The sequence below is a fragment of the Sapajus apella genome, unplaced genomic scaffold (genome assembly GCF_009761245.1).
Source record: "Sapajus apella isolate SASKATOON/1434 unplaced genomic scaffold, GSC_monkey_1.0 scaffold130, whole genome shotgun sequence".
NCBI classification, from domain to species: domain Eukaryota; kingdom Metazoa; phylum Chordata; class Mammalia; order Primates; family Cebidae; genus Sapajus; species Sapajus apella.
The window spans coordinates 2,965,480-2,990,580 of record NW_022437070.1 but is presented as its reverse complement, the minus strand read 5'-3'; the positions used below and the strand labels follow the sequence as shown (position 1 = coordinate 2,990,580).

Genomic DNA, 25,101 nt, shown 5'->3' with positions numbered 1-25,101 from the left:
AGTGCAGCGACACCTACAGTCCGGGGCAGAGATTAGAAACGGACGAGGGTACGAGAGACGGGCTCAGGACCAGGGGCGCGACCAGAGGGGATGTCGCACCACCGGGACGTGCTGGGGGCAGGACCGTGCGACCCCGCGTGCCTCAGGCAGGTGTGACTAGAGGACCCGGGCTCGCAGGAATGGGGAGGATTCGAACTGGGGGCGGGACTGAAGCCAAGGCAGAGCTGAGACCTGGCGAACTCCGGCGAGGGCGGAGGGGCGGGGCTTCGTGGGGGCGGAGTCGGCTGGAAGCGTCGAAGGGGGAGTGGCAGGACCTGGGCGAGGCGGCCGGTAGACAGGGGGCGGGGCGCGGGAGCTACTCGGGCCCGAGGGGGCGTGGCTAGAACCTGTCTGGGGCGTCACTTGACGCCTGGAGCCGACGGAGACAGAATTCTGGGGCAGTGGCGACCTCAGAATCCTGGGGAGGAGCGAAAAATGGGATCCCGCGGAGGAAAACGCGTGGAATCCGGGGGGCGGGGTCAGAATGCCAGGAGGGGGCGGGGCCGGAGCCAGGGTCGGCTCGGCTGGGGGGAGGAGCTGGTGGATCCTGTGACGTCAGCGAGTCCGGACCGCCCGAGCTGAGCGAGGGGCCCGGGGTGCCGAGCCGGGCGAGCCGGGCGGGGAGAGCCGGGCCGGAGAGCAGAACAGGGAGGCCAAAGCGCGGCGGGAACCGACCCGGAGCCGGAGCCGGAGCCCCCCAGGCACCTGCTCGCCCGCCTGGCCGATCGGCCCGCACAGAGTGGCCCGCGGGCCCCCGGCGGGGCCCAGTCCCCTCCCGGGCCCTCCATGGCCCGGGCCGCAGCCCTTCTGCCGTCGAGATCGCCGCCGACGCCGCTGCTGTGGCCGCTGCTGCTGCTGCTGCTGCCGCTGCTCCGGGAAACCGGTGAGAGGAGCGGACGGCCCCCCGTCCCAGCGCGGACCCCCTTCACCCCTGCCTTCCGAGCTGGGGAAGCCGAGCACCTTCCCCGCCCACCCCCTGCTCCCCGAGCCCCCTCTCGCGCGCGCCAGCTTCCTGGCTGGCCCCACCGTCTCCGATTTTCTCGCGGAAACTCCGACCCCTCCTCTCTGCATCCCTCTCACCGCCCCTCACCCTGGCCCATCCTTCTGAATCCACCTGCCCATCCCACGCTGGCTTCTCTGTCCCCCACCCCTTTCTTGGATTCCCGCGCCGAAAGGGTTAAATCCTAGGAAGGCCTGGCGCCCCCTCCCCACCCCGCGCCGAGCAGTTCACCCCGATCTGGGTCTCCGTCTCCTATACCCCTCTCAGGAATGTGGGGAATGTTCCCCCCACCCCTCGCAGTAGGGTCGCGAGGAGGAGGCGAGACCACCCCCTTCCCCCATTTTTCCTTCTCTTCAGGGTGGGTGTCTGAGGCCCGGAGAGAACTGAGGACAAGGGGACCTGATTCGGGTTCCCCGGAGGGCAAAGGATGAGAGTTCTGGCGACTTAGGGAGAAGGGCCTGAGCTCGGAGTTCCAACCCGGAACCTCAGGAAGTTGAGGGCTCCGACTCTGTGGACTCCAAAAAAATTAGGGGCCGGGGGCTCTGCCTCCTGGGTCCCTGGTAGGATGGAGGCTAGGCGCTACGTCTAACTGGGATCTAGGTAAAAGTGGGGGCGACAGAGGATCTAACTTGTATGTTCTGGATTTAATTGTGGGCAGGAGGTTCCGTCTTCTGGGTTCCAGGCAGAACCGGGGGGCAGGAGGCTCAATCTTGTGGGCTTCAGATTTAATTGTAGGCAGAGGAATGTCTTCTCAGATCCAGATAGAAAGTGGGAGCAGGGGGCCCCGTCTCTTGGGCTCCAGATATGATCAAGCGTGGGAGACTCTGTCTTGAGACTGTCCGGGATAGAACGGGAGGCCGAGTCCAGAGGCTGGGAGCCCCCTCCCTTTCCCTGTGAACGGTCGGTGGCGGCGGAGACGTCCCCGGGGAAGTTTTTCTGGTTTCACTCTCCCGAGCCCGGGAGGGGCGGGGCGGGCGCTCCTGGCTCAGGGTTTCGGACTCCCGGGTTTCGGGGACCTTATCTATCCTCCGGTCGCGCCTTTGTCCTCAGAGCAGCAGCAGAAGGTGGATGGGTGGAGCCGCCGCCCTAATCCGCTGTCCCTCCCGTCGCTCTGCCTTGGACCCCCTGACGTCCTTCCACGTACCCCACTTGGGGAGGAGAGCGGCCCCCTTGGGGAGGGAGGGGCTGGGAGGTAACCCTTGATAGAGGCGCTGGCCCCGCCCCTTGCAGGTGGATTCCCAGGGACAAACTCTGGAATGCTGGAGTTTCCCCAGGGTTTGCACAGAAAAGAGCTCAGGGGGGATCTTGGGGGAACCCTGGTCACCTCTCTGGCTTCATTTTCCCCAGGATGGCTCTCAGTGGCCTTCCAGCTTTGACCCAGAGTGGGGACTCCCCTTCCATCCCCTGCCTCTCCTTTCGGGCAGAAATAGGGAGATGAGATGAGAACTGGCACCTCTGGGTGAATTCTCCGAGCCCACCAGACCCTGAGCCTACTGTTGGCTTGGTGCGTGATCTCAGAAGGCTCCAGCTTGCCGTGGGAAACGGGTCCTGTTTCTGTTTCCGTCTTGCAGATGAGGAATCAGGCTCCTCAAAGGCAAAGCCTCGGTTCTCAAGGTCTCACTGCAGCTCCCCAGAAAGCCAGGCTCCAGCTCTTCAGAGCCCCCCACTGGGTGGGCTCCAGGAAGTGCTTTCTGAGTTTCCATGTCCTCCCTCCTAATAAAAGCTGAAATGATCCTTTCCCTGCAGACCATCCAGAAGGCTGTGAGGTCCCCCCCCCGCCCCCGATTCCCTGTGAAAGCTCTTAGCACCTGGGGAACGAGCTGTTGGCCCTTTCCTGAACCCCCCATCCTTCGCCTCTGCTGTGGGCTGGCTGGCTGGCACGTGCTCTCTCTCTCTCTCTCTGCGTGTCTCTCTCTCTGTACTCTGTGTGTGTGTGTGTGTCTCTCTCTCTTTCTGTGTGTGTCTCTCTCTCTTTCTCTCTCTCTGTGTGTGTCTCTATCTCTTTCTCTGTCTCTCTTTCTGTGTCTCTCTCTCCCTCTCTGTGTCTCTCTCTCCCTCTCTCTATGTCTCTGTGTGTGTGTGTGTGTCTCTCTCTCTCTCTCCTCCATCCCTATTTCCCTCCTTCCCTCACTTTCTTTCCCCCTCTTTATCTCTCTTCATTCTCGCCCTCTCTCTCTCCAACTCTCTTCTTGCTCTTTCTCTCTTTCCCTCTCCCCATCTCTCTCCCTCCTCTCCATCCTTCTCTGTGTACCTGTCTAGCTCCACTGCCTCCCCAGCTGGGCCTCCTCAGGGAATGTCAGCACACCACCTGGGCCCCCAGCTGGGCCACCTCCCCTCCCCACTTCTCCCCATCTTTCTTCCCTGCCCGTCCATGTGTCCATGTCCGCCAGGCAGCCCCATGTAGTGGAGGAGGAGGGCAGCAAAGGGACTGCTGCCTGGCTGTCTCCTCTCATTAGAGAAGGGGGACTGGGCAGAGGAGAAGTGGGAGGGGGAGGTATAGAGAGGCTGGAGCTACCAAGATGGGGACGGAGGCCAACAGAGGGAATCAGTCAGCAACAGATTTAGGAATGGGGTCAGAGACACATGGACCCAGAGGATGGAGGGAAGTGAAATGCCAGCACAGTGTGGGGGCAGTGAAATGCCAGCACGGGGGTGAGGTCGAAAGACACTGGAATGGGACAGAGGAGGGTGGGGGAAGGGAGCTAGACATAGATACCAGATGAAGGCAGGGGCAGCCAAAGGAAAGGGGTTTGGTGACAGGCAGGGAGGCCCAAAGACCCCAGCTATGGGAGAGAGGAGATGCCGTGACCCATGGAGGTCAGGGTACAGGGGACCTCCAGGCCAGCGACATGCGGGGGCCACAGGGAGTGATGAACAGAGGAGGGACAGGGAGCTGAGCACGTGGGCCAGCTCCTCCGCCCCTGCCTGGGATGCTGTTACATTTTTAATGTCCCAGCAATGCTGACAAATGGAGCAGGAGGGGGAGGAGAAGAGGGGACCCGGCAAGATGGGCCAGGCTATGAGAAGCTGTGGCAGAGGTCTGGGGAGACAAGGCACTGGAGACCCAGGAGGCAGGGAAACCTCATGGTCAGAGACAGAAACAGACACCCTTAGAGACGCACACCAGAGGCTTGGGAGATGAGACCCCCAGGAATCGAGGCAGAAAGCCAGGTTCCAGAGATTGGGAGACCCAGACAGAGAGGGACCGGAGATGTCAGACATACAGAGGGAAGAGAGTGACTAACGGGGACAGGGTACTTTCTCGGGCTAATGAAAATGTTCTATAATTGCTCGGGTGATAGATGGCCAACTCTGTGAATATACTAAAAGCCACTGAAGTGTATGTACACTTTAAATGGGTAGATTATATGGTGTGGGAATTATGTCTCAACAAAGCCATCATGGAGAGAGAGAGAATAAGAGAGGCACAGAGCAGAGACCAGAGACTCTGGCAGACACAGATGAGAATGACAGAGCCCAGGCACAGTGGCTCATTCATACCTGTAATCCCAGCCCTTTGGGAGGCTGACACAGGAGAATCACTTGAACCCAGTTCAGGGCAGCAGTAAGCCCTGATTGCACTACTGCATTCCAGCCTGGGCCACAGAGCGAGACCCTGTCTCAAAAGAGCAAAGAGTAACAGAGACCCCGAGAGAGCCTGGGAATTGGAGACACAGAGGGGCAGGGACCCTAATAACTAGACACAGAGAGAGAGCGTTAGAAGAGATCCTGGAAGACAGAGATAAGACACTAAGAGACAGCAGAAGACCATTAAAAGACTTTCTTCTCTCTTTTTTGTTTTTTTGAAGATGTTTCACCATGTTGGCCAGGCTGGTCTTGAACTCCTGACCTCAGGTGATCCTCCCGCCTTGCCCTCCCAAAGTGCTGAGATTACAGGCATGAGCCACCGTGCCCGGCCCTCTTTTTTTTTGTCGCCCAGGCCGGAGTGCAATGGCGCAACCTTGGTTCACTGACTGCAACCTCTGCCTCCGGGGTTTGAGCACAGTGGCTCACGCCTGTAATTCCAGCACTCTGGAAGGCCCAGGCAGGGGGATCACTTGAGCTCAGGAGTTCGAGACCAGCCTGGGCAACATGGCGTAACCCTGTCTTTGCAAAAAATTTAAAAATTAGCCAAATGTGGTGCTGTGCACCTATAGTCCCAGCTACTCGGAAGGATGAAGTGGGAGGATCGCATGAGCCAGAGAGGTTGAGGCTGCATTGAGCTGAGATTGCACCCCAGTTCCCCAGCCTGGGCAACAAAGCAAGATGCTATCTCTAAAAACTGAACAAAACACACGGATTAGAGGAGGTCAGGGGGCAGGTGCAGAAATCCAGACACAGACAGACTGCCCTACATCCTGGCTGTTGCTGTCCCTGCTCACCCCCCAAACCAGCTCCCAGATTTCCACCGTGGGGGTGGGCACTGTGATTAATGCAATTAATTAACTAACGAGGTGGCTCAGGCAGCAGCTGAGGCCAGTGCTCAAAGCCTCTGGCCTTCAAGGGCAAGCTTGAGTCCCGCCACACCATCATGGGAGGGTGGGTCGCTGTGTTTTATAGATATGTGGGGCGGTGGGGGGAAGCCAAGCCCTGGGGAGCCAGCCAGGCGGGAGTCCAGGAACCCAGCCCCTCCTCCCTCAGACCTAGGAGCCCAGCCTGCCATCCTTCCTCCCTTAGACCCAGGAGCCCAGGCCTCAGCCCCTCCTCCTTCAGACCCAGGAGTCCAGGCCCCCAGCCCCTCCACCCTCAAGCCCCCAGACCCTCCTCCCTCAGACCCAGGAATCCAAGCTCCCAGCCTCTCCTCCAGGGTTCCATAAGTCACTCTGCACCCTCCTCGCTGCCTTGGCCTCCCAGCCCTGGATCTCAGGTCTCCAGCTGTCCTGTACTTCTCCTATGGGCTCACACGATGCCCTGGGCAGCCTCCACTCTGTCCCCACAGGAAGCCTGCAGGTGCAGTCCACAGGGAGAGGAAGTGTGTCTGGGGACTCTGCTGACACCTCAGGAAGCTGTCACCAGTCTGGCTTGCCCAGTGACACTGAGGGAGGCTGGTGTTTCCATGGCCACAGTCCCCCGGTTGTGGTGCTGGCCATGTCCTGGCCAAGTTCACGGCACAGCCCTTGCCTGCTAGTGTGCTGGATGGTGGGGCCACTCCAGGCCGGACATCCTCCTGGCTGTATCTCCCCTGCCTCCACCTGATATGCAGAGCATCTGGGCAACAGCCCCCATCTCTATCCCCCTTCCCTCTGCAGGCTGTCGGCCTCCGAGTCCCAGCCATCCCACCTTCTCCCCGTCACCCCCCACCGCTGGTCCTGCTCTCCCATTCCAAGTTCTGAGTGTGTTTCCAATCCAGCCCTCCTCCATCCCACAGCACCTATCCTGATCCTGGTGCCTCTTCCCCCAGGCCCCTGCCCCACTTCATCTTGAGAGGTTTTATTTTTTTGAGACAAGAGTCTCACTCTGTCACCCAAGCTGGCAACAGTGTCTCACTCTGTTGGCCAAGCTGGTACCATGTTGTGATCTTGGCACACTATAACCTCCACCTCCCAGGTTCAAGCGATTCTCCTGCCTCAGCCTCTCAAGTAGCTGGGACTACAAGTGGGTACTACCATGCCTGGCTAATTTTTCTATTTTCAGTAGAGATGGGCTTTCACCATGTTGCCCAGGCTGGTCTCCTGAGCTCAAGTGATCCACCCACCTCAGCCTCCCAAAGTGCTGGGATTACAGGCATGAGCCTCTGCACCCAGCCTGCGAGGGCTTTCTCTGAAGCACACACCTAACTGGGTTCCTCCCTCCTGCTCATAACGCTCCATGGCTCCCCAGTGCCCGCAGGGAAGAGCCCAGTCCCTAACTCAGCCTCAGCCTGTGTGACCTAGTACACGCATTTAACACATTGGTGGGCCTGGCCCTGTTCTAGGCTCTGGTGACTCAGCCGTGAACGAGCTGGGCGGATGTTCAGCTGGGGAGACGAGGTTATGAACAGCAGGTGGTGACAGGTGCTATGTAGAAAAGCTGAGCGGAGTCAAGGGAGTCCTTGTTAATATCCACAGAAGGGGGGTCAGAGAATGCCCCATTCCACAAAGACCTAAGGGAGGCGGGGGAGGGAGCCATGGGGACGTGGCAGGGAAGAGCGGACCAGGATGTGAGAACAGCGAGCACAAGGATCTTGCGGCGGCGGGACATGCTTGGTGGCATTTGGAGGAGCAGTGGGGAGGCCAGTGCGGCTGGAGCAAAGGGAGCCGAGGGAACTGATGGGAGATGAGGTCAGGGAGGGGACCGATGGGGAACAGGCAGGGCATTGTGGGCAGTATGAAGACTTGATGGCTGGGCGGGCGAGGTGGCTGTAATCCCAGCCAGGCTGTAATCGCCTGTAATCCCAGCACCTTGGGAGGCTGAGACGGAAGGATCCCTTGAGGTCAGGAGTTCCAGACCAGCCTGGCCAGCATGGTGAAACCCCATCTCTACTAAAAAAAAAAAAAAAAAAAAAAAAAAAAATGGGGCTAGGTGTGGTGGCTCATGCCTGTAATCCCAGCACTTTAGGAGGCCGAGGCAAGTGGATCATGAGGTCAGGAGTTCGAGACCTGCCTGACCAACATGGTGAAACCCCATGTCTACTAAAGATACAAAACAAAAATTAGCCAGGTGTGGTGGCACAAGCCTGTAATCCCAGTTTCTCGGGAGGCTGAGGCAGGAGAATCACTTGAACCCGGGAGGTGGAGGTTGCAGTGAGCCAAGATTTCACCGTTGCGCTTCAGCCTGGGCAACAAGAGCAAAACTCTGTCTCAAAAAAAAAAAAAAAAATTAGCCAGATGTGGTGACCCTCACCTGTAATCCCAGCTACTCAGGAGGCTGAGGTGGGAGTCCAGGCGGCAGAGCGAGACTCTGATTAAAAAAAAAAACCAGAAAAGCCTTGAGCTTGTTTCCTGAGGGCTCTGTGCAGAGGAGGGTGTGTTCCGCTGCAGTTTCTAGTGGGATCCCTCTGACCGTGCGTGGGAACAGACCACAAGGCCAACTGCAGTCCTCCAGGCAGGAAGTGGCGGTGGCTTAGACCAGGGAGGAGTCAGATGTGTTCTAACTAGATACATTTCAAAGGAGGTGACGGGGTTGCCTGTGGGGTGAGAGAAAGAGGTGAAAATGCCTTAAAAGTGGACTGTAGGCTGGGCTCGGTGGCTCACGCCCATAATCCCAGCACTTTGGGAGGCCGAGGCAAGAGGATCACTTGAGCCCAGGAGTTTGAGAACAGCCTGGGCAACAAGCAGCGAGGCCCCCTCTCTACCAAAAACAAAAATTGTTTTAATTAGTCAAGTATGGTGACGCTCGCCTGTAGACCCAGCTACTCAGAAGGGTGAGGTGGGAGGATCGCTTGAGTCCAGGAGGTTGAGGCTGCAGTGAGCTGGGATCGCACCAATGCTCCCCAGCCTGGGCAATGGAGTGAGATCATATCTCAAAAATAAAAAAGGATTGTTAACCCCACAGGGGCTGAACTATCCTGTTCATTCATTTGGAATTAGAAACTCAGAATGGGAAACTTACAGCAATAGGATTTTTTTTTTTTTTTTGAGACGGAGTCTCACTCTGTCGCCCAGGCTGGAGTGCAGTGCCACAATCTCAGCTCACTGTAACCTCCGTCTCCCGGGTTCAAGTGATTCTCCTGGCTCAGCCTCCCAAGCAGCTGGGACTACAGGCATGCACCACCACTCCCAACTAATTTTTGTATTTTTATTACAGACAGGGTTTCTCCATGTCGGCCAGGCTGGTCTCGAACTCCCGGCCTCAAGTGATCTGCCCACCTTGACCTCCCAAATTTCTGGGATTACAGGCGTGAGCCACTGCCTCCCACCTAAAGTCAGGTTTTTTTAATCCTCCAAAGTCAGTAGTGGTCAGATGCCATCATCCTAAACGGAGAATTGGGGGGATCCTACCTTAGAAGGGAGATCTGGGCCCCTCAGAGCCACAGGACTGCTCCTTAGGTCAAGAACTGAGTCTGGCCAAGCAAAGTGGCTCATGCCTATAATTCCAACACGTTGGAAGGCTAAGGTGGGTGGATCACTTGAGGTCAGGAGTTCGAGACCAGCCTGGCTGACATGGCGAAACTCCATCTCTACTAAAAATACAAAAATTAGCTGGATGTGGTGGCACATGCCTGTAATCCCAGCTACTTGGGAGGCTGAGACAGGAGAATCGCTTGAGCTGGGAGGGTGGAGGTTGTAGTGAGCCGAGATCGTGCCACTGCGCTCCAGCCCGTGCCACAGAGTGAGACTCCACCTCAAAAACAAAGAAACAAAAAGAATTCTAAGTTTCAGAGACTTGGAGAAGGGTGAAGGGCTCCAGGGACCTGGGTCTCGGCTTTTCAGGTCTCCTCCTCCAGGAAGCCCTTAGTTCGTTGTCCCTCCCTCCTTCAGAAGGGTCAGGCCTCTGCTCCGGGTTCCTCCCCCAACCCCTCCTCCGTCTTCCAGGCATTCTTGGTGATAATTATTTGTGCAATATTTGTACCCCCTGAAATCCGGATGTCCACCCTGGAGGACAAGCACCTGATTTGTCCTGTCGATTCTGGGGCATCCGCACTCAGCAACATTCATTCACTTGGCAGTGCTTATTGAGCACCTACTATGTGCCAGGCCCTGTTGGAGGTACTGGGGATACTGTAGGGAAATAAGACAGACAAACCTCGGGGCCGGAGCAGGCGGACCCACTAGTATCCAGGACCTGTTTGTTGAGTAACTACTTGTTTTTTGGATTTGACCTATACTATGTGAAAGAATGAAATGAAAGATTCTTCCAGATTCTGCCTTTTCCTGATCCCTCCCTCTCTCCCTACTACTAAATCCCTTCCATTTTAAAATTTGTAATCCTCGAAGGGCACAGAGGCTCACATCTGTAATCCCAACACTTTGGGAGGCTGAGGTGGGTGGATCACCTGAGGTCGGGAGTTTGAGGCCAGGCTGGCCAAGACGGTGAAACTCCATCTCTACTCAAAATACAAAAATTAGCCAGGTGTGGTGGCACACACTTGTAATCCCAGGTACTTGGGAGGTTGAGGCAGGAGAATTGCTTGCTTGAACCCGGGAGGCAGAGGTTGCATTGAGCCAAGATGGCACCACTGCACTCTGGCCTGGGTGATAGAGCAAGACTCTGTCTCAGAAAAATAAAACCCTACGTCCTGTTAGCCTCCTTCCCAACACTCAGTCTCAGTCTCAACCTCTTGTTCTTTTGCCACCTTTTTGTGTCATTTTGCTGTCTGACCTCATCTGTTTACCCCAGCTCACCATTTCCCCTCAGGCCTCGTTGGGTGAAGTTAAGTCATTCTCCAATTGAAGAACCCTCAATGGTTCCCACTTGCCACAAAAAGGAAACTCCCCCCCCCCTTTTTTTTTTAAATAAAGACAGGGTTTCACCATGTTGGTCAGGCTGATCTTGAACTCCCGACCTCAGGTGATCCACCCGCCTGGGCCTCCAAAGTGCTTGGATTACAGGCGTGAGCCACCACGCCACACCCGGCCGCAAAAAGGAAACTTAACTTCCTTAGCCCCAGCCTACTTCGCTCTCCCTGCAGTTCACAGAGGCCTGAATGGCCTTCCTTGACCCTCACTGAGGGGCCTCACTGAGTTGTCCAGCTAGGAAGGGGCCAGAGCCCTTGACCACCCTTATCCCCACCTCAGTGCCTTTGGGGGCCAGGCGGGTGGTAAGTGCCAGCACCCGGGGGGATCTGTAGGAGCCAGCAGGGAGTGCCCTGCTGACCTGAGGGGGGTATCCTTCCTCAGCCCCTCCCAGCCGTTGTCCCCAGGAGCCATATATCCGGACTTCTGTCTGGAGCTTTAGACTGCAGTCCCCAGCCCTTCTGTGTGGGCTGCTACTTTCCATTTGAAGTAACACTCCAGGGGCCAAGGCAAACACGCACCACAGCCAGATCTGGCCTGCAGCCCACGCTGACCCCTGCTCCTCTACTCACCCGGGCCACGCCCCAGGAAGATCGCCATGAGCAAGTCCTTCAGGGGAACTGTCACAAGGAGGGACCCTGCAAGGCGGCTGAAACATCCCCATTTTACAGATGGAGGAAGCTGGGCTTGGAAACAAGGTCACCAGCTGGAAAGGGTGTTGGCCTTGAGTAACGAGATTCAGAAAATATGATTATGTATAGAATTTATTCAAGCCTAAAGCTTGAGGATAGGCACCCGGGAGTGTGGATTCAATTTGCCTCGAATAAACCCTTTGAGTAGCTGTGATTACAAGTGGACTTTTTTTTTTTTTTTTTTGAGACAGGGTCTCATTCTGTCACTCATGATCACACAACACACCTGGGCAAGACCTCATCTCAAAAAAAAACCCAAAAAGGCGGGGCGTGGTGGTTCACGCCTGTAATCCCAGCACTTTGGGAGGCCGAGGCGAGTGGATCACCTGAGGTTAGGAGTTCCAGACCAACCTGACCAACGTGGAGAAACCCCGTCTCTACTACAAACTTAGCTGGATGTGGGGGCACATGCCTGTAATCCCAGCTACTCGGGAGGCTGAGGCAGGAGAATCACTTGAAACCTGGAGGCGGAGGTTGTGGTGAGCCGAGATCACTGCCATTGCACTCCAGCCTGGGCAACAAGAGCGAAACTCCAGCTCAAAAAAGAAAAAAGATGAGGTCTCACTCTTGCCCAGGCTGGTCTCACACTCCTGGTCTCAAGTGATTCTCTGCCCACCTCGGCCTCCTAAAGTGCTGGGATTACCACACCCAGCCTACAAGTGGTTTTTTTTTTTTTTGAGACGGAGTTTCACTCTTGTTACCCAGGCTGGAGTGCAATGGCGCGATCTCGGCTCACCGCAACCTCCACCTCCTGGGTTCAGGCAATTCTCCTGCCTCAACCTCCTGAGTAGCTGGGATTACAGGCACGTGCCACCATGCCCAGCTAATGTTCTGTATTTTTAGTAGAGACGGGGTTTCCCCATGTTGTCCAGGATGGTCTCGATCTCTTGACCTTGTGATCCACCCGCCTCGGCCTCCCAAAGTGCTGGGATTACAGGCTTGAGCCACCGCGCCTGGCTTTTTTTTTTTTTTTTTTTTAAGACAGGGTTTCACCATGTTGGTCAGGCTGGTCTTGAACCCCCGACCTCAGGTGATCCGACCTCAGGTGATCCGCCCAGCCTTGGCCTGCAAAATGCTTGGATTACAGGCGTGAGCCACCACGCCCAGCCTACAAGTGGATTTTCAAGGAACAAAGAAGAGACAGTTCCTAAATTGTTACCAAGAATTTACATTAAAATAGCAAGGTCTGGATCTGAAAATAATAATAATAATAATAATAACGAAAGGCATCTACTGGCTATGCGCTGTTTATTGTATCACAGATTCCAGGAACAAGAAGATAATGGGAAGGGCAGCTGGGCAGGAACCACTGCCCCGGGCATGGGTGGAGGAGGCGTGTGACCGAAGTCTCTCTGGGCCTGATACATTTCCATAGCTCAGACTGATCTGAGCTAATTTTCTTTTCTCAAGGGGGCTGAGAGTGGCTCCTCTGGACAGAAAAAGCCTCATTTGTCCCCCAAGTGACACACCTGAGTTTGGGTTGTGGGACTTGTGTGGAGATGATGTATTTATGTCACACTTTTTTTTTTAAGATAGGCAGGTTCTCATTCTCGCCGAGGCTAGAGTGCAGTGACAAGGTCTCTGGGTTCAAGCGATTCCCTTGCCGCAGCCTCCCGAGTAGCTTAGATTACAGGGTCTTAGCACCACGCCCAGTAATTTTTGTATTTTTAGTAGAGATGGGGTTTCACCATGTTGGCCAGGCTGGTCTCAAACTCCTGACCTCAAGTAATCCACCCGCCTCAGCCTCTCAAAGTGCTGGGATAATAGGCCTGAGCTATTCACCCAGCCTTTTTTTTTTGAGACAGAGTCTCGTTCTGTCACCCAGGCTGGAGTGCAGTGGCATCATCTCAGCTCACTGCAGCCTCCATCTCCACGGTGCAAGTGATTCTCCCACCTTAGCCTCCCAGGTAGCTGGGATTATAGGCACCTGCCACCATGCCCAGCTAATTTTTGTATTTTTAATAAAGATGGGGTTTCGCCATGCTGGCCAGGCTGGTCTCAAACCCCTGGCCTCAAGTGAGCCTCCCGCCTTGGATCCCAAAGTGCTGGGATTACAGATGTGAGCCACAGCATCTGGCCTTATTTTATTTTTAATTTCTATTCTTGTGTTACTATAATCCACTGATGACTTCTTACCCAAAAATCCTGGGCCTGTCCCCACCCAAGGCAACTGCCTTCTGCCGGGGACCCCTCATTAGGGTTACTGATTAGGGTGGTATTCCCTGGGTTTCCATGTGTGTGACGCCAGGGGTGCACCGCCTCCATGGCCCATCGCCATCAGACAGAGCTGGGCAGTGGCATAGGCCCTCGAGAGGAGGCCTGCGCCCTGGGCCTTTCCTGGCCTGGAGGCTGAGTGCCAAGGCCACCTGTAATTATACTGAGCTCCCTGTTTACTTAGCAAGCACTGACCTCTCATTTCCTGAGGCCCTATGCTGCATGTTCCACAGATATTCTTTAATCCTTATAACAGCCCTTGGGACGTAGGCACTGTTATTAACCTCATTTTACAGCTGGGGAAACTGAGAAACAGAGGTTTAGTGACGTGCACAAGGTTGCAGAACCAGGATTCAAACCCATGAAGTCTGGGCCACTCTGTCACCATGCTGTACCGCCATGCAGCTGTTCTTGCTCTTGTTTATATTAAAAGTGAGAAAACGTGGGCAGGACGAGGTGGCTCGCGCCTGTAATTCCAGCACTTTGAGAGGCCGAGGCAGGTGGATCACCTGAGGTCAGGAGCTCCAGACCAGCCTGACTGACATGGTGAAACCCCGTCTCTACTAAAAAATACAAAAATTAGCTGGGTGTGGTGGCACTCGCCTGTAGTCCCAGCTACTTGGGAGGCTGAGGCAGGAGAATTGCTTGAACCCAGGAGGCGGAGGTTGCAGCTAGCCAAGATCACGCCACTGCACTCCAGCCTGGTGCCTGGTGACAGAACAAGACTCTGTCTCAAAAAAAAAAAAAAAAAAAAAAAAAAAAACTAGCTGGGCGTGGTAGCGGGCTCCTGTTATCCCAGCTACTCGGGAGGTTGAGGCAGAAGAATTGATTGAACCAGGGAGGCAGAGGTTGCAGTGATCTGATATCATGCCATTGCACTCCAGCCTGAGCAACAAGAGCAAAAAAAACCCCAACTCAAAAAAAATAAAAGTCTGAGCACAGTGGTTCACGCCTGTAATCCCAGCACTTTGGGAGGCCGAGGCAGGTGGATCACGAGGTCAGCAGTTCTAGACCAGCCCCACCAACATGGTGAAACCCCATCTCTACTAAAAATACAAAAATTAGCCAGGTGTGGTGGCGGGTACCTATAATCCCAGCTACTCGGGAGGCTGAAGCAGGAGAATCTCTTGAACCTGGGAGGCAGAGGTTGCAGTGACCCTAATGAGGGGTCCCCGGTGGAAGGCACAGAGTGGTTAAGTGAGGTGCACAAGATCGTACCGCTGCATTCCAGCTTGGGCGACAGAGCGAGACTCGTCTCAAAAAATAAATAAATAAGGTGAGAAAACACAGGCTGGCTGAGAAATGAAGACGGGGTGAGAATTGCAAACATTCGTCCACATAAAAACCTGAACTCATGTGTTCCCAGCAGCTTTATTCATCAGAGCCAAAAAGTTGAAACAACACAGATGCCCATCAGTGGCTGAATGCATGAACAAAATGTGGTCCATCGGGCAGTGGAATATTATTGAGCCTTAAAGAGGAGTCTGAAGCGCTGACACGTGCTACAAATGGGTGAACCTGGAAAGCAGGAAGTGAAAGAAGCCAGACACAAAGGCTGCGTGATCTATGACATGAAATGTCCAGGACAGGCACATCTGCAGACACAAAGTCTATTCGTGGCTGGGGGAATGGGAAGTGACTGCTTAATGGGTAAGGAGGTTACTTATGGTTATTGTAAAAATGCCCAGGCTGGGCACAGTGGCTCACGATCGTCATCCTAACACATTGGGAGGCCAAGGCAGGTGGATCACTTGAGCTCAGGAGTTCAAGACCAGCCAAGGCAACATGCTGAATCCCCATCTCTACAAAAAATACAAAATTTAGCCGGCCTTCATGGCTCGCACCTGTAGTCTCAGCTACTTGGGGAGCTGAGGTGGGAGGATCACTTCAGCCCCAGAGGCAGGGGTTGCAGTGAGCAGAAACTGCGCCCTTGTACTCCAGCATGGACAGAATGAGACCCTGTCAAAAAAAAAAAAAAAAAAATGCCCTAAGCCGAGCAGCATGGCTCACACCTGTAATCCTAGCACTTTGGGAGGCTGAGTCAGGTGTATCACAAGGTCAGGAGTTCAAGACCAGCCTGTCCAATATGGGAAAACTCTGTCTCTACTAAAAATAAAAATAAAAATAAATTAGCCAGGCATGGTGTCACACACGGAGGCTGAGGCAGAAGAATTGCTTCAACCTGGGAAGCGGGGGTTGCAGTGAGCCAAGATTGCACCACTGCACTACAGCCTGGGTGACAGAGTCAAATTCCCGCTCAAAAAATAAATAAATAAAAGCCCTAAAATTGATTATAGCAACAGATGTAAAACACCAAATATACTGAAAGCCACTGAATTTTTATTTTACTTTTCTTTTTTATAGAAAAATATATGTTACAAAAAAAGCTATGTGTGTGTATATATATATATATGTGTGTGTGTATATATATATATATATATATATATACATACATATATTTTTTTTTTTTCTTTGAGACAGAGTCTCACTTTGTCACCCAAGCTGGAGTGCAGTGGCATGGTCTCGGCTCACTGCCATCTTTGCCTCCTGGGTTCAAGTGAACACGTCTGACTAATTTTTGTATTTTTAGTAGAGACGGGGTTTCATTATGTTGTCCAGGCTGGTCTTGAACTCCTGACCTCGAGTGGCCCACCTGCCTTGATCTCCCAAAGTGCTGGGGTTACAGGTGTGAGCCACTGCACCCACCCCCAATTATATACCTTAAATGGGTGAATTGTGTAGTATAAGAATTTATAACTCAAGAAAGCTGTTAAAAAAAAATCCTACGTAAAAAATGAACAATGAGCCCAAAGAGACATTTTTCTAAAGAAGATATACAAGCAGCCAACAAACATCTGAAAAAATGTTCAACATCACTAATGATCAGAGAAATTCAAATGTAAACCACAGCGAGGTACCATCTCTCCCCAGTCAGAATGTTACTAAAAAGTCTAAACACAACAGATGCTGGCGAGGATCCCCTTCTGCACTGTTGATGGGAATGTAAATTAGTACAGCCTCCTATGGAAAACAGCAGAGATTTCTCAAAAAACTAAAAGTAGAACTACCATTCGGTCCAGGATTCCACTACCGAGTGTCCTCCCAAAGGAAAAGAAATTATTATATCAAAAAGAAGACACCTGTGCTTTTATGTTTATTGTGACACTATTCACAATAGCAAAGATACGGAATCCACCTAAGTATCCATCAATGAATGGAGGATTGAATAAGGAAAATGTGGTCTATATCTACCGGGAAAAGATTTCATGAAAAAATTGCCAAAAGCAATTGCTGCAAATGCAAACATTGACAAATGGGATCTAATTAAAGAGCTTCTGCACAGCAACAGGAACTATCATCAGAGCCAACAGACAACCTACAGAGTGAGAGAAAATTTTTGCAATCTATCCATCTGACAAAGGTCTAACATCCAGAACCTACAAGGAACTTAAACAAATTTACAAGAAAAAAAACAACCCCCTTAAAAAGTGGGCAAAGGACACGAACAAACACTTCTCAAAAGAAGACATGCATGGCTGTGCGCAGTGGCTCACACCTGTAATCCCAGCACTTTGGAAGTCTGAGATGGGCGGATCACCTGAGGTCGGGAGTTCGAGACAAGCCTGACCAACATGAAGAAACCCCATCTCTACTAAAAATACAAAAATAGCCAGGCGTGGTGGTGCATGCCTGTAACCGCCTCCTACTCAGGAGGCTGAGGCACGGGACTCGCTTGAACACAGGGGGTGGAGGCTGTGGTGAGCCGAGATTGCACCATTGCACTCTAGCCTGGACAACAAGAGTGAAACTGCTTCTCAAAACAAAACAAAACAAAAAACATACATGCGGCCAACAAACATGAAAAAAAAAAGCTCAACATCGCTGATCATTAGAGAAATGCAAATCAAAACCACAACAAGATGTCATTTCACGCCAGGCAGAATGGCCATCTTTAGAAAGTCAAGAAACAAGGGCGGGCGTGGTAGCTAATGCCTGTAATCCTAGCACTTTGGGAGGCCAAGGTGGGTGGATCCCCTGAGGTCAGGAGTTCAAGACCAGCCTGGCCATCATGGTGAAACCCATCTTTAAAATAAAAAAAAAAAGTCAAGAAACAACAGATGCAGGCACAGTTGTGGAGAAATAGAAATGCTTTTACAATATTAGTGGGAATGTAAATAAGTTGAACCATTGTGAAGACGGTTCTAGATCCTCAAAGATTTAGAACCAGAAATACCATTTGACCCAGCAATCACATTACTGGGTATATAAAGGGATGTAAATCATTGTATTACAAAGATACATGCATGTGAATGTTCATTGCAGGACTGTTCACAATTGCAAAGACATGGACTCAACCCAAATGCCCATCATGGATAGACTGGATAAAGAAAATGTGGTACATATATGCCATGGAATACAATGCAGCTTTTAAAAGGAACAAGACTATGTCCTTTACAGGAACATGGATGGCACTGGAAGCCATTATCCTCAGCAAACTAAGACAGGAACAGAAAACCAAACACTGTATGTTCTCACTTACAAGTAGGAGCTACTCAATGAGAACACATGGACACAGGGCGGCGAACAACAGACACTGGGCCTATTGGTGGATGGTGTGGGGAAAGGGAGACCATTAGGAAAAATAGCGAATGTGTGCTCTGCTTACTACCTAGGTGATGGGTTGATAGGTGCAGCAAACCACCATGACACATGTTTACTTATGTAACAAACCTATACATCCTGCACATGTAACCTGGAACTTACAGTAAAAAACAAAAGAAAGAAAATGTGGTATATGTCTACCATGGAATACTACACAGCCATAAAAAAGGATAGGTGCTGGGCGAGGTGGCTCACGCCTGTAACCCCAGCACTTTGGGAGGGCAAGGAGGGGGCAGATCACCTGAGGTCAGGAGTTCGAGACCAGCCTGGCCAACATGGTGAAACCCCGTCTCTACTAAAAATACAAAATTTTGCCAAGCATAGTGGCGCCCGCCTGTAATCCCAGCTACTCAGGAGGCTGAGGCACAGGAATCACTTGAACTGGGAGGTAGAGGTTTCAGTGAGCCAAGATTGTGCCACTGCACTCCATCCTGGCATCCTGGGCAACAGAGTGAGACTCAAGTCTCAAAAAAAAAAACAAATAAACTTGGGAAAAAATACTATGTAGGGAGGGAGCTATAGGTTTCATAGGACGGTGAGAGAAAGTATATTAATAAGGGGAATGAAGACTATCCTCAGCCTTTAAATGTTTCAGAATGTATTTTATAAGAGATTTATATATAGTTTTATGGATTTATTTTCAGAGAATTCCCCCCCGCCCCGCCAGGAAACATCTTATGAAAATTTTGAGGTGGGTGGGGTGTGGTGGCTCACACCTATAAGCTCAGCACTATGGGAGGCCGAGGTGGGAGGATCGTTTGAGTCCAGGAGCTCAAGACCAGCCTGGGCACCATGGTGAGACATCCTCTCTACAAAAAATATTTTAAAAATTACAAACTAGCCAGGTGTGGTCGTGCACACCTGTAGTCCCAGCTACTTGGGAGGCTGAGGTGAGAGGTTGCTTAGACCTGAGAGGTCGAGGCTCCAGTGAGCTGTGTCGCCCCACTGCACTCTAGCTTGGGTGGAAGTGAGGCCCTGTCGGGGGAAAATGTAGTTTAACTTAAAGAAAAGAAAACTTTTATTTTATTTATTTTGGTTTTTAATTTTAAAGGCAGGGTTTCACTCTGTTGCCCAGGCTGGTCTTGAACTCCTGGGCTCAAGCAATTCTCCCACCTTGGCCTCCCAAAGTGCTGAGGTTACAGGCTTGAGCCACGACCCTGGCCATCATGTCAACTTTTTTTTTTTTTTGAGATGGAGTTTCGCTCTTGTTGCCCAGGCTGGAGTGCAATGGCAGGATCTCGGCTCACCGCAGCGTCTGCCTCCCAGGTTCAAGCAATTCTCCTGCCTCAGCCTCCCAAGTACCTTAGATTACAGGCATGTGCCATCATCCCCAGCTAATTGTGTATTTTTAGTAGAGATGGGGTTTCTCCATGTTGGTCAGGCTGGTCTCAAACTCCTGACATCAATTTAATTATCACACCTAGGAATATTAACAGCAATTCCCAAATCATATGTAATATGGACTCATAGTACATGTTATAGTAATATAATAGAATAGTCATTTTAGTCTTCCCTAAAATGTCTTTTCCAGGTAGCTTATTTAGCTGTGAAGGTGCCTATATTGCATTTGGAGCCTGCATTTCTTGTGGGTCCCCGTACGTGATGGCCCTGCCTGGAGGTTTCTGGGTCCCTCCCCGACCTGACTACTTCACTGTCTGTCCTCTCTGCCCAGGAGCCCAGGATGTGCGAGTTCAAGTGCTTCCCGAGGTGCGTGGCCAGCTTGGGGGCACCGTGGAGCTGCCGTGCCACCTGCTCTCCCCTCTTCCTGGACTGTTCGTCTCCCTGGTGACCTGGGAGCGCTCAGACGTACCTGTGAAACAACAGAATGTGGCCGCCTTCCACCCTAAGTTGGGTGCCAGCTTCCCCAGCCCGGAGCCCGGCAGCGAGCGGCTGTCCTTTGTCTCTGCCAAGCAGAGCACTGGGCAAGACACAGAGGCGGAGCTCCAGGACGCCACGCTGGCCCTCCAAGGGCTCACGGTGGAGGACGAGGGCAACTACACTTGCGAGTTTGCCACCTTCCCCAAGGGCCCCGTCCGGGGCTTGACTTCACTCAGAGTCATAGGTGAGCAGGGTAAGGGTGGGAGGCAGGGAGGTGGGAGGGCCGCGGTGTTAGAGCGTCCCCTTGTTTCTCTCTCGGGTTCAGCTGTGAGGTTCACCTTCTCATGTGGGTTCCCATCGATCAGCAAATGTTCATTAGGCACCTACCGTGTGCCAGACGCTTTTCTGTGTGCTAAGGATTCATCAGGCAACCAGGTATTTGTGAAAAAAAACTAAGGGTTGGCTAGACGTGGTGGCTTGTCCCTGTAATCCTAGCACTTTGGGTGGCCGAGGCAGGCAGATCACCTGAGGTCAGGAGTTCGAGACCAGCCTGGTCAACATGGTGAAACCCCATCTCTACTAGAAATACAAAAATTAGCCAGATGTGGTGGCACGTGCCTATAATCCCAGCTACATGGGAGACTGAAGCAGGAGATTCGCTTGAACTGGGAGGCGGAGGTTGCGATGAGCCGAGATTGTGGCACTGCACTCCAGCCTGGGTGACAGAGCAAGACTCCATCATGGAAAACAAAAAAAGGAAGAAGGGAACACAGTGGCCTCGTTGAGATAGGATGTGCAGGGAGGGTGTCTTAGTCAAGTCCTGGAGTCTGAAAAGGAGCCACCCACAGTCATAGCAGAGGGGCACCGCCACAAGAAGCTGGGAGGTGAACACGAGCTGGGCACATTCCAGGAATGGAAAGGGGGCTGGTGAGGATAGGTAGGGGCTTGAACGGCCCTCAGTGGGGCCAGATTACGTGGGCTTCGCAGGCAGAGGGGTGGCGGCTGGACTTCATCCTCCATACCATTGAGAGCCATGGGAGGTGTGAAGCCACAGGAGAGACCTGGTCAGATGTTTGAGGTTACAACAAATGACTGGCAGCTGTGTGAGAAGCCATTGGAGGAGGGGACGGAGGTAGAAGGGAGCTGGGATTCCAGGCGAGAGGAGGCATTGCTGGGAATACAGATGAGGCAGTGTGGGTAGACGGAAGTGCGCGGCATATAGAGGAGTTTTTAGGAGATAGCAGGTGCTGGGCTTGCCCATGGATTGAAGGGGAAGCAGGATCAGAGAGGAGTCCCAGGCCCGGCGCAGTGGCTCACACCTGTAATCCCAGCACTTTGGGAGGCCGAGGTGGGCAGATCGCTTTGAAGTCTGGAGTTTGAGACCAGTTGGGGCAACATGGAGAGGCCCCATCCCTACAAAAAATACAAAAACCAGCGTGGTGGTACATAGCTGTAATCCCAGCTACTCGGGAGGCTGAGGCAGGAAATCACTTGAACCAGGGAGGTGGAGGTTGCAGTGAGCTGAGATCACACCGCTGCACTTCAGCCTGAGTGACAGATCAAGACTCTTTCTGAAAAAAAAAAAAAAAAAGCCGGGAATGGCGGTGCACACCTGTAATCCCAGCTACTTGGGAGGTGAAGGTGGGTGAATTGCTGAAAGCAGGAGGGGGAGGTTGCAGTGAGCTGAGATGGCACCAGTGCACTCCAGCCGGGGTGACGCAGCAAGACTGCATCTCAAATTTAAAAAAAGAGAAAACTTCAAGAGCTACTATATAGGCACTGGGGTGGAAGCAAGGAACAAAACAGCCACTGTCATCATGATGCCTGAGCCACTGAAGGAAGGCTGGCCAGAGTTGGCAGTCAGGGAAGTGCCCTTGAGGAAGTGGGGCTTGGAGTGGGGTCTGGAGGAGGGGGCCAGCGCAGTCCAGGCACAAGATCACCAACCAACGCCCCAAAGTGGGTGGGAGCAGAGACTTCGGAGGGCATGGGGGGGGAGCACCTGGAGCAGCCAGGGGAGGTGCCCATGGGGAAGTGGGGGCTTGGGCTCTGGATCACTATTCCAACAGCTTGGAGGGCAGCCAGGAGGACCTCGGAGGCTTGTTGGGTGCTCCATAGTGGTCGGTGGTCTGGGGAGAAGGCGGTGGGAAGGGAGAGCTGGGAAGAAAAGGAGAGTCAGACCGGTTGAAAAGTTCAGAGGCAGAAACCCAGGTCCAGAAAGCATCAAAAGATATGGGTCTGGTGGGGTGGTACACGTCAGTGAGCGTGAGCTGCTATTCTTCCTGGAGGTTTGTTTTTGTGATTTTTTTTTTCCATGTTTTTCAGGAGGATGAGGTGGAAAGGGCAAAAAAAAAAAAAAAAAGACCGGCTTTGAGAATCTTCTGCCTTTATCACTCTTCCGGTCATACAATCATCTAATGATGATTACAGGAAAAGGAACAGGGGGCCTTTCAGCTGGACCTTTGAACCATATTATTCGGCCTTGGCTTTTTTTTTTTTTTTTTTAAGACAGAGTTTGGCTCTGTCGCTCAGGCCGGAGTGCAGTGATCCGATCTCGGCTCACTGCAACCTCTGCCTCCTGGGTTCAAACAATTCTCCTCCTTCAACCTCTGGAGTACATGGGATTACAGGTGCACACCACCACACCTGGCTAATTTTTATATTTTTAGTAGAGATGAGTTTTCACCATGTTGGCCAGGCTGGTCTCAAACTCCTGGCCTCAAGTGATCCACCTGCCTTGGCCTCCTAAAGTGCTGGGATTGCAGGTGTGAGCCACTGTGCCAGACTGGCTTTTTTGGTTTAAATCTCAGCCTCCTCCAGGCTTTTGGACCGTGTCTCTGCATCTCTGGCAGGGCAAAGAGACAGTATACCACAATGGCCAGACCAGGTACCTGTAACCTCAGAGGTTTGAGAGGCTGAGGTGGGAAGATGGCTTGTGCTCAGGAGTTTGAGATCAGCCTGGGCAACATAGCAAGAAATCATCTCTACAAAAAATTTTAAAAATTAGCTGGGTGTGGGAGGCTGACGCAGGAGAACCCAGGAGGCAGAGGTTGCAGTGAGCCAAGATTGCGCCACTGCTGCACTCCAGCCTGTGGACAGAGCGAGACTCCACCTTAAAAAAAAAAAAAAAAGCCGGGTGTCTTGGTACATGCCTGTGGTCCTAGCTACTCTGGAGACGAAGGCCAAGGCAGGAGGATCACTTGAGCCTAAGAGGTGGAGGCTGTAGCAAGCTAGGATCACAACACCGCACTGGAGATCAGGTGACTGAGTGGGTCCTTGTCTCCAAAAAATAAATAAAATTGGCAACACTTGGATAGGGTACTGCAGGCCGCACACTACCCTAACATTTACATATCAATGTATTTAAGTCACACAGCAACCTTAAGGGTGGGTACTTTTATTATCACTATTTTACAAAATAAGAAGCTGCTACAGAGTTGCAAAATCACTTTCCCCAAGCCAGGCGCTGATGAGCAGCAGAGCTGGGATTGGAATCCCAGAGGTCCGGGCCTAACTGCTCTGCTCCTCTGCTGAGGTGTTTGTTGAATGACCTCAGGCAAGGAGTGACGCACCCCTCTTTTCCTCTTCCCAGCCACACCCCAGAACCACGCTGAAGCCCAGGAGGTCACACTGAGCCCGGATCCTGCACCAGTGGCCCGCTGCATCTCCAAAGAGGGCCGCCCACCTGCCCGGATCTCCTGGCTCTCCTCCCTGGATGGGGAAGCCAAAGAGACCGAGGTGCCAGGGACCCTGGCTGGCACTGTCACCGTCACCAGCCGCTTCATCTTGGTGCCCTTGGGCCGAGCAGATGGCGTCACTGTCACCTGCAAAGTGGAGCATGAGAGCTTGGAGGAGCCAGCCCTGATACCTGTGACCCTCTCTGTACGCTGTGAGTGGATCGGGGGTGACCCCTCCCTCATCAATACTGTCTACACTGGCTTCTCTAGAGCAGTGTCTACATTGTCTCTTAATGTTGTCTTCGTGCATTCTCTGAAGCCAAATTCTGTACTACACTGGCTCCCATGGGCAGATCTATATACTTCCCCTTCATTGTCTACACGGGCTTTACTGGGTTCCTGCCATTGCCACTTGCGGTCCGTGGTAAGCTGGGATGGGTTTGCCAGAGTCAGTTGGATTCATTTCTTTCCAATTCCACTTCCAGCAAACTCTTCTCAGTAGCTTGAAATCAGCCTTGGGGATATTTACACCAAAGAAATTGGGAAACCCTAGAAATGGGGGCTTCTTTGGTTCCCCAGAAAGTCGATTTACCAGCAAAACCTGCCCCTGACAGTGTCTTTTCTGGTTCCCATGGACCCTGGCTGACGCTGCCCCTCACCTGTTCAGATCAATCCCGCTGGGCCAGGTCTACACATCTACACTGCCCAACCTAACTACACATCTACACTGCCCAACCTAACTACATGTCTACACTGCCCAACCTAACTACACGTGTACACTGCCCAACCTAACTGCACGTCTACACTGCCCAACCTAACTACACATCTACACTGCCCAACCTAACATCGTCTCCAGGCCTTCCCACGATTCTGCCTTGACTTCCCTGGGCACTGTCTATACTGAGCTTCTCGGAGTCTCTACACAGACCCCTGATATTTACACTGGCCTCCCTGGGCCCTGTTGATCTTGACCCCTCCCACTGGGTTTTTTGCTAGCTCTTCCAGAAACTGCCTACACAGATGCCCCATTATATCACCCACAGAGGCCACCCTGGCCCTCTTCACACAGAATCCCTCAAATACCGGCTTAACCACCTCTTCCACCACTGTCCAAAATGACCACATACCCACCTCACTGTTGCGTACACTAGCTCCCCAGGCAGTGCCTCTGCTCACATGGATTCCCTAAGCCAAGTCTACACCAGCTCCCTCAGGCAACACGCATCACTTGCAACCACATGAGCTCCCCTGAGCCTCGTCTGTGCCAGTTTCCTCCCAGGACTTGCACTGGTTGCCCAAACCCTATTTGGACATTCTCTATCCATGTCAAAAACACACAGGCCGGGCACAGTGGCTCATGCCTGTAATCCCAGCACTTTGGGAGGCCGAGGCAGGCGGATTACGAGGTCAGGAGTTCGAGACCAGTCTGAACAACATAGTGAAACCCCGTCTCTACTGAAACTACAAAAAATTAGCTGGGCATGGTGGTGCGTGCCTGTAATCCCAGCTACTCAGGAAGCTGAGGCAGGAGAATTGCCTGGACCCAGGAGGCGGAGGTTGCGGTGAGCCGAGATCGCGCCATTGCACTCCAGCCTGGGTAACAAGAGCGAAACTCCGTCTCAAAAAAA

At 52.7% G+C, this 25,101-nt stretch overlaps 1 protein-coding gene across 2 annotated transcripts in view; it reads left to right on the top strand.

Moving 5' to 3' along the window:
* Nucleotides 1-453: 453 nt before the first annotated feature.
* Nucleotides 454-25,101, top strand: part of NECTIN2 (nectin cell adhesion molecule 2) — a 41,524-nt gene continuing 16,876 nt past the window's right edge. For both annotated transcript variants that reach the window (XM_032262699.1, XM_032262700.1), the window contains exons 1-3: nt 454-922; nt 19,654-20,043; nt 23,389-23,685. In XM_032262699.1, the coding sequence (XP_032118590.1) occupies nt 826-922; nt 19,654-20,043; nt 23,389-23,685 (784 nt within the window). In that variant the 5' untranslated portion in view covers nt 454-825. The remainder of the gene's footprint in view (nt 923-19,653; nt 20,044-23,388; nt 23,686-25,101) is intronic.